This window comes from Eptatretus burgeri, unplaced genomic scaffold (genome assembly GCF_056783735.1).
Source record: "Eptatretus burgeri isolate ZD-2024b unplaced genomic scaffold, Ebu_testis_v1 Ebu_testis_scaffold_1457, whole genome shotgun sequence".
Lineage (NCBI taxonomy): Eukaryota > Metazoa > Chordata > Myxini > Myxiniformes > Myxinidae > Eptatretus > Eptatretus burgeri.
Genome location: NW_028223406.1, coordinates 1 through 9,136, shown reverse-complemented (window position 1 = coordinate 9,136; position 9,136 = coordinate 1). Strand labels below are relative to the sequence as shown.

Sequence of the window (9,136 nt, the reverse complement as noted above, 5' to 3'; positions counted from 1 at the left end):
AGGCAGTATTTCTCGTATTATCAGTATAAAATGGAAAATCATTTTGATGAGACTATGAATCGGAATTAATGCTCCACCACACGTGTGCCTTCCATTCTTCTCACCTCACGGTGCCGTCACTTCCTCCACCCCTCCTCTCTCTCCTTTCCTCCTTGCTCCCACACCCCTCCTTGCTCTCCCCCTCCACCCTCCCTCTGCCCCCCTATTTTGTCCCAACTTATAGTATTCCCATCAGTGAAGTGACAGGTAGTGTTTGATAGTCTAAAATACATACATCCAGCAAGTGGATTAGCAAACACTAGTCCCAGAATGCTTTCCCTCCATGCCCTTCGAATCTCCTCTCTCATCATCACTCAGTTATTACATAAACGAGTAAACTCTCGACCATTCCATGAGCCATCGTGTTTGTATTTAAAACATTTCAAGATAATGTTCTTATTTTGTCATGAACTTTTAGATTTCGTAAAATATTTGTAAAAACATTGTTTAGTTAATTTTAAATGAAAAATAAACATTCCTCCTTCCCCTGCCCTTGTCTATTTCCACAGGTTTACCAGAATGATGCTGTTGAGGATGGAGGGATGTCTGTGGTTCGCGACGTCGCGTTCATCGTGATTTCCTTCCTTTTATTTTATGTTGTAATCACATTTGATCCGTCATGTTGGTTCAACAACAAGGGGAGCCCCAAAAGAAAGCTCTGCATTCACTGGTAAAGAACACAAGTGACTTATTCATCAATATCTATCATACCTTCATCCACGAGAGAACAAGATCGCTCAGATATTTGGAGAGAGTTTATTGTGTACGATGATATGTTGGATTAAAAAGGACGAGAATTTTTTTTTTTCTTACAAATGGAATGTGTTGTTTAATTGTTGGAAGGGATGATAAGGTGTCTAAAATCCATTGGTGACATTTTTTTCATCCAATGTTATGGGGCCATTTTGAATTTCAAGATGGCCACCATGTTACACCAAATTTCCCAACAACTTGGGCTTTGAATGTCATATGAAGTCTATTTTGGTGGCAATACCCACATTTGTCATGCAAAGAAGTTAAAATTTTATCAAAGTTCTGGATGGTGACCATCTTGGATTTCAAAATGGCTGCCATGAACAAACCCACTTTTGCTGCATTAATCAAGTTAAATTTGGTGTAAATACCTCATTAGTCATTTGCAGGTCCGGTGGAACTTTGGAAAGCCTTCACTTTGGGAAGCTGTTTGTAATTATAGTTGTGTATTCACTAACCTGTGTGTCAAAAAAAACCTGCAAAAGTTTCAGCAGTCTGTCTTGCAATTCATGAAAAATCTGCACTTCTGCAATTCAGCAATGTCGATATACTGCCCCTCATCAACTTGGTCTTGCAGAACACTGAAGAACTTTTAGTCTGTGGCAATAAATGCAACATTCACTGAAGGCTGGATGATTCGTACCCTGTTTTCAAGAGTTTTCTCTTCATATCATGGACGCTGAATGTGCTTTTCCCAGTTTTTTGTGAAGCAGGACGTGCAGTGTTCAAAACGTCACGAGACAGAAATCTCCAGAAGACAGAAATCTCCAGAGGATGAGACAGTGAATCTCCAGAAGATGAGATGGTGAATCTCCAGAAGACAGAAATCTCCAGAAGACGAGGCAGTGAATCTCCAGAAGATGAGACGGTGAATCTCCAGAAGACAGAAATCTCCAGAGGACGAGACAGTGAATCTCCAGAAGACAGAAATCTCCAGAGGACGAGACAGTGAATCTCCAGAAGATGAGACGGTGAATCTCCAGAAGACAGAAATCTCCAGAAGACGAGACAGTGAATCTCCAGAAGACAGAAATCTACAGAGGACGAGACAGTGAATCTCCAGAAGACAGAAATCTCCAGAGGATGAGACAGTGAATCTCCAGAAGACAGAAATCTCCAGAGGATGAGACAGTGAATCTCCAGAAGACAGAAATCTCCAGAGGATGAGACAGTGAATCTCCAGAAGACGAGACAGTGAATCTCCAGAAGACAGCATGTCGGCAAGCCTAACTTTCCAGGCATCATAATGACTGCTGTTTACAATTTCTTGGATTGTTTCCTCCCATGTTACCAGGAATTGTCCCTTCTGGAGTTTTTCACGCACAATGGGCTCTTCCTCATCTGTGATTCGTTGACAAAATACACATTTTGATTTGACAAACACTGAGCTGCTGAAACTAGTATACTTAATAGATTCTGAAGCACTGGGTCATCCTCTTTGTCAGTGAAGTTGTCTTGTGAAGGAACAGCAAGTTTGCTTCTTCTTTCATCTCGATCCAGGTGACTCAGTTTTATCCAGGTGACTCGGTTTTATCCAGGTGACTTGGTTTTTTAATGTTAATCTCTGTGTAAAGTGGCTTTCTTCGCTTTAAGCTTGTCTGCTCCAATTCAAAGCAGCCTTTGTCCAACTCACACAAATTCTGGATTGTCATAATCTGCCTGTTCTGTGCACACTTTGGAAAAGTTTCAAATGCTGATTCTTTGAAGGTTCTTTCTGTTTTAAGTATCAACAAGCTTTTCATCAGTATCTGTCTGGCAATACAAGCAGAGTTTAATTCTGTTGTTGGTTTGTTGAACGGGAGCTCTTTTGTGGATGCCATCATGTTTCCCATAACATAAAGTGAAACATGAGAAGTTGATGATGATTCAAGTGATAGAACAACGAGCTCTTTGTTTTTGTAAGAACAATCTATCTGAAATAATGAAGGATAACCAGACGTGGATAGATTCCACGTGATGATTTCCTTGATATTCAGATTGATTTTGTTATTGGATGTGTAAACAGAACATTTCCCAATTCACCAAATGCTTGTTCCTTGTTGCCTCCGTATTTTGTTAATTTTTAACACAGTTTCCTCATCGCTCTTGCTTTACTGAGTGATACTTTCTTCTCACACAGCTCTTTCTTTCTCACACTTCTTCCTTTGATAACTTGATCCATGGTGAATATTCTAAAAAAGTCCATTTACCATTATCTTCATCGATGAAGTATAAGTGATGTAATTTAATTTCTTTAGACACAGCACGTGATGATATGAATGATGTTCCACGAATGTGACACAAGTTGAAACCTCTGACTAGATTTTATGTTCAAACAAAGTGGCAATGATGTTTTAAGGAAGACTCTTGAAGGTGACTCATTTGACATTTCTTGTCAATATAAACTAAAACTCCACCTACGAAGTGTTGATTTCCAAGGAATAGTTTGTTTGTGAACGTCAAAGTTGTGGGAAAAAATCCTTCTGAAACGGCAGGTATTTTAAAAACCCAAGATACCCACCAAATGACTTCATGACAAAATGTTACCGATGGAATTCCAGCAAAGTAAAGCTTGATTTACAAAAAAGTCACAATTTCCTTCTTCAGCAAAAACAAATGCAAAAGTTCATAACATCCTCGACCATTACATGAGATTCTTCAAATAATCAAGCGTGATTCATCGTTCCACACCGCTCCTACGGACATTGTTTAAGTTACATCTGCATGCTCCATATTCCGTATCCTCCAGAATTGTAACACTCGTGGAACATGTTTGTTTATGCTTTACAAAACCATGTGTTCAATACTTTTCATGTGATGTAAAACTTCATTTAAGCTTGAACTGAGAATGTTTGTTTGTTTTGTTGCAGTTTACGATGTCGATGCAAAGTGAAACGGAAAAATGAATCGAAACTTAATCCACCGTTGGTCACGGAGGTTCGGGAAACTGAACCCCTTGAGATTCAGAAAGCAGAGGGAAAGGAAGTTCTGGAAATTACTGACAAAATGGAGTTCACAGCAAAACAGAACTTTGGTAATGATGAACAAGAGGAAGAATATCAAAAAGAGAAAGAAAAGGTTTTACGAGCAGAGGAAGAAAAGCTTCAGGAATATGAGGCTCGGTTGGTCGAAAATGAAAGAAATCTTGTACAAAGAGAGAAGTTTGTGCAGGAAATGGAACATGAGTTGATGGAAAAGGACGTGCAATGGAAACTGGAAAAAGAGTTATGGCAAAAGGAGGAAAAGGACCGGAAGAAAGGAGAGGAGGAACAGCAGAGGCAGAAAAATGAAAAAGAACAGAGAAAGATAAATGAACAGTGGAGGAAAAATGAGGAAGAACAGAGGAAAAATGAAGAAAAGCTCAGGATGAGAAAGAAAGAAGAATCTGCACGAACAAAAGACCAATTCCAAGTCCGAATGTGGATCAAACGCAAAAATAAAGAACTTAACCAGAAAACGCTGGTTGTGGAAAATAGAATGTTCGAGATTCAGAACTGGAAGAAACGTGTGCAGCAGCAGGAGCAACACCTGCAGAGAGGTAAAGAAGAGGAGCTGGAGCGACAAAGTGCGTTTGAAGCATTAATGAATGGGAAAGATGAGGAGATATATAAACGGCAGATTCGTATGCACGAAAAAGGAGAGGAGCTCAACGATGGAGAGTGCAGGCTGCGTAAATTGGAGGAAGAGATTCGTGTTCGAGAGAGAGAACACCAGGAAGAACGAAAACAATGTGAAGTTAAATGGGAACTGAAAGAGTTCATGTTAACGGTAAGAGAGAAAGAGATGAGGGACAGAAAAAATAATGTGGAGGGAAGGGAGAAGGAGGTCTTGGAAAGAGAGACCGAAGTAAAAAATACAGGAAAGCATGCCGAGAAAAACGAGGAAGAGATTCGTGTTCGAGAGAGAGAACACCAGGAAGAACGAAAACAATGTGAAGTTAAATGGGAACTGAAAGAGTTCATGTTAACGGTAAGAGAGAAAGAGATGAGGGACAGAAAAAATAATGTGGAGGGAAGGGAGAAGGAGGTCTTGGAAAGAGAGACCGAAGTAAAAAATACGGGAAAGCATGCCAAGAAAAACGAGGAAGAGATTCGTGTTCGAGAGAGAGAACAGAAGGAAGAACGAATACAATGTGAAGTTAAATGCAAACTGAAAGAGTTCATGTTAACGGTTAGAGAGAAAGAGATGAGGGACAGAAAAAATAATGTGGAGGGAAGGGAGAAGGAGGTCTTGGAAATAGAGACCGAAGTAAAAAATACAGGAAAGCTTGCTGAGAAAAACGAGGAAGAAATGCTTGGAACGAATGACGAGCTGCAGCAGCAACAGCAGAAAGAGGGCAATGTTGGTTTGCTGCCGCCGACTGAACCGAACCCTCACAGTGATGACGAGCAACAGCAGCAACAACTGTACAGTGATGTCCTCAAAAAACAACCGAAGCCTCAACGTGAAGTCAGGTTACGTCAGCAGAAACAGCACGATGTTCATCGGCTGCCACCCAAACGGGAGCCACAACATTCTTCTCAATCTGAGTTTCTCAAGGACGAAGGAGCGGAAATTGAAAGGCGCAAAAACAACCTCATGTTCCGTGGAGTGAAGGAGGGAAAAGGTGAACATGATACGGAGGCTGTGGCAAAATTAATAAAAGCCATGAACCTGGACATCGAGCCTGAACGGACTTTCCGCATTGGACGCTATGTTGAGAACAGCTCCAGACCCATAAAAGTTGTTTTCAGATGCGAGTCTGACAGGAATCAGGTTCTTACGAATAATAAGAAGATCCGGAATTTGAATGATCCCTCTCTGTGGACAAGAAATATATTTATCACTCCAGACTACACTCAGCTCCAAAGAGAAAAACAAGAGTTGCTGCTGAGTGAACTTGACAAAAAGAGAGAAAGTGATCCAAACGGGCAATACACCATCAGAGGAGACAAAGTCATCCTCCTGAAGAAGCCCAAGGACAACCCTCATCTCCGTAGATGAGGACCATCCCGCCTCATCTCCAAAGATCACCACCGTCCCTCCTCATGTCCCATCTCACATGATACAGTCTCCTCATGCTCCACACTATAAAAGAAAGACAGTATATTCTATTGAAAACTATTTCCATCAACACACGGTCTCTTCCAAACAAGTGAATTTACCTGAGATCATATCGGAGCCATAACCGAAACCTTTTTTGGAAACTCCAGTCAAGGATAGGGAATTTCACTCCTGATGGACATTTTACATTTCATCAGAACACGAACCTAAACTTTTGGAGTGAAGACACCAAAGCTTCAGAAAACCATGGTGGGGTCTCATTGTTGATCAAAAGCAATTAATCACCAACTTACGTTTCTCATTGGCTGCATCCTCAACGGAAACCTCACCATGACGAATGGCCGCAACAGCAGAAGCAAATGCGATGCAAGACCTTCAACAGGTGAGCACTTTTCAATACCTTTTGACAGGTCAGGTGAACACACAGAGTGCAAACACAGCTAACTCTAAGATCAAAACATGAAGTTGAAATCAATTTTGGCACTTTGTCTTTCACAGACATTGCTGTTAACACTTCCTTCGATGAAGAAGAATATCATTAATTGTGGAGATAATTGTAATTATAATTTTTGTGGGAAGGTATCTTATAGAAATGGTTATTCCCATGCAGAATATAGAACAAGAACTTCACCTCCGTTCGATTGGATGAGATCACCCGATTCACCTTTTCAACGATTACCTGTTCCATCCATGCATTTCCTTCTGTGGCCCTTTCTGAACAAGTTATCAAACTGATGAAGATATCAATGTGTTTAATCTTTCATATTTGTGTTGTATTTCCCAAAGGGCCCTCAGAAGGTGCTTCGTCCAGCTCACCTGAAACCATCGTACCAGTTGGAACGTAAGTTGCCAAGATTCTTATCGTACATTATAAACTCTTCCAAACATGGTCTAAACTACCTGTTCTTCACCTGCATCATGTCCCGTTTTGTCTGCGCCTCAACAGTGTTGAAGACAAACAAATATTTTGCTGAACTCGAATGCAGACAATCAGCAAACAAACCTTCCATTTGGTGGAAGTCAGGCATGACTGTTACTGTACACATGTCAGTCATTGCGTAGACATGGACGATCATTAAAATTAATTGTTTGAATCATCCAGTGGGAGCTTGTGATGAAGACAATAAAGATGTGAAATTGAATGCAAAAGAAGGAAGAAAAATTCAACTGAGATGCAGAAACCAATTGATAGGATATAATATTTCCAGGATTGCGATGGAAGACTTAATAATGATGGAGATGATGAGGACAATGGTATTGAGGGATTTTGACATCCTTTTGTTGATGTGGGTGCAGAGGAAGAAGTTTCAGGAATAGCCACTGGAGAAGATGTGATGCTTCGCAGTAGATCCATCATCACTCTGTCGTACAAGCACTCCAGGAAAGTAAGATGAAACATCAGTCTCTTACAGACGGCTGATCCGAGATTTTAAAAAGATAAACATCAGTCTCCAGAAGTACAGGTAATTAAACCTTCCATAGACCTTAATCACTTGCACCCCTTTTTGTGTCCATGTGTCCATGCAACTCTACCTCCACCGAGGTTGCTCGGTTTCAAACCAAAATTTGAAAGGTAAGGACACATACAGATCTGTTTATTGGATAAGATAGAAGACATATATTTATTTTATTTTACTTTTGGATTTTAAAAAAATTATTTATTTTATTTTTAAGAAAATAATAAGTTTATTCCTTCAGATAAGGGTAACATCTGGTAGGTTTACGATAAAAGTGTGGATGTACGTTGCGTAGATGGTCAAGTTGTGTAAAATAGCGGAGGCCTTACGTATTGAAAGGATCACCGAGTCTGGCAGGGCGGGAGACGTGGGATTGTTATAAAGAGTGACCGAGTCGAGAGGGCGGGAAGTGCAGGATTATCGCCAAGTCCTTACTTGGGAGGTTAGGCGAGGAAGGGGCCGCGGAGGGCTGGTAGAAAGCAGAAGTGGCCAAAGGGTTTAATCGCTACAAAGGACACTGAGGAGAGGTAAGAACGAGATAGAGCAAGGGAAAGCGCCAGCAGGTGCAAAGAACGACTCAAGAGAAGAAAACGCTGACGAGTGTTTAAAGAGATCGAAAAGGAAACGCTGACAACAGTTATGGGGAATCAACAACAAAATATAGGAGACCAGGATGCGCTCCTGGCAGGTCAAATTCCGAGTATATGAACAAAACATACGGGTCGATAACTTCAAAAGATCTGAAGTTGTGGACAGAGAACAGAAAAAGCAAAGATTTCACCCGGATAGAATTGAAAATCTAAGAAGAGAAAGATTGAAAGAGAAAAAAAATTAAAAAACAACTCAAAAACCAGTCGATTCGAGAGCTGAAAAAGAGCCTTGAGAGGAGCAAGTGAAAAGCACAAGTATAAGAGGAAGTTTGAAAGACGACAATCTACTTTTTGAAAAGTACATAAAATATTGTCGGCGATAGCTTTCCTCCCAACAGCGGCAGAAGCGAGAGCAGGAACCAGAGTGATTTACAAGCCATAAAAATGCAAATGAAAGATTATGATGACAATCCAGAAGGATTCATTGAACAAATATTGTTTTGTAACAAAGGAAACCACGAGGATGTGGTGGGATTGATGACAGCGGTGTTGCCAGTCAGGATATGGCGGAAACCCAAGGAATTAGTCACGTGGCCGGATGTCGCACCGGAAGGACAAAACGAAAGAGGTTATAATGCTAGAGTGCAACAATGACACTCATTTAAGAACAGAAATAATCCCACCTGAGATTAATTGAGGAAAGATACAAGGCTGTAAAAAAACAACAAAAAGAAAAACCGGAGGAGTTCAGGGGGTGGTGTGTATATGCAAAGTCGGTTGTAAGAACAATTGATCTTCAGATTTAGCATAAACGGGTGAGGTCAACATTCAGGATTCAGTGGAGAGTGTGCAAACGTCGTTGGAATAATAAGATCTTATTTAAAAAGAATATAGTTTTAGATTTCGAGAAAAGGAAAAGAATGAATCTTAAATGAAATGTAAACAACAGCAGTTCACGTACAGTGAGGTGGGGTGGGAGTACACCCTGCTGTGAGTGTGCTTGTTTCCTGGGCCGTGTGTGTGAGATTTAGCAGATGGAAGAACAGGTGGGGACCTGCTTGTGAGAATCTGGTTGTGGGATTAAAAACTAAAACAATTGTTCGATTGTTGTTGTTGTCATTGACAAAGTGCTCTGTCATTGACAATGATAAAACCGACAATTCTTTGAGCATAAACAATGGATCGGTTGTATTCGCACGATTGGTTGTATCACTGTATTATGATCTGAGTTTTTGCAGTCGACTGTAGCAGGAATTTGTGATTGACCGGTGTGCA

At 40.6% G+C, this 9,136-nt stretch overlaps 1 protein-coding gene across 1 annotated transcript; it reads left to right on the top strand.

Moving 5' to 3' along the window:
- The first annotated feature begins 215 nt into the window (after positions 1-215).
- LOC147006868 (uncharacterized) lies at positions 216-9,126 on the top strand. The gene is made up of 4 exons (XM_085867760.1): positions 216-709; positions 3,642-6,196; positions 6,601-6,655; positions 7,111-9,126. Exons 1-2 carry the CDS (start codon positions 501-503, stop codon positions 5,752-5,754), a joined length of 2,322 nt encoding a protein of 773 aa, XP_085723886.1. The 5' UTR covers positions 216-500; the 3' UTR covers positions 5,755-6,196; positions 6,601-6,655; positions 7,111-9,126.
- Positions 9,127-9,136: the final 10 nt, after the last annotated feature.

Coding starts and splice junctions, on each gene's coding strand:
- LOC147006868 (XM_085867760.1), top strand. CDS start 501: ATGAAAAATAAACATTCCTCCTTCCCCTGCCCTTGTCTATTTCCACAG. Junction 710..3,641: donor AGAAAGCTCTGCATTCACTG/GTAAAGAACACA, acceptor GTTTTGTTGCAG/TTTACGATGTCGATGCAAAG.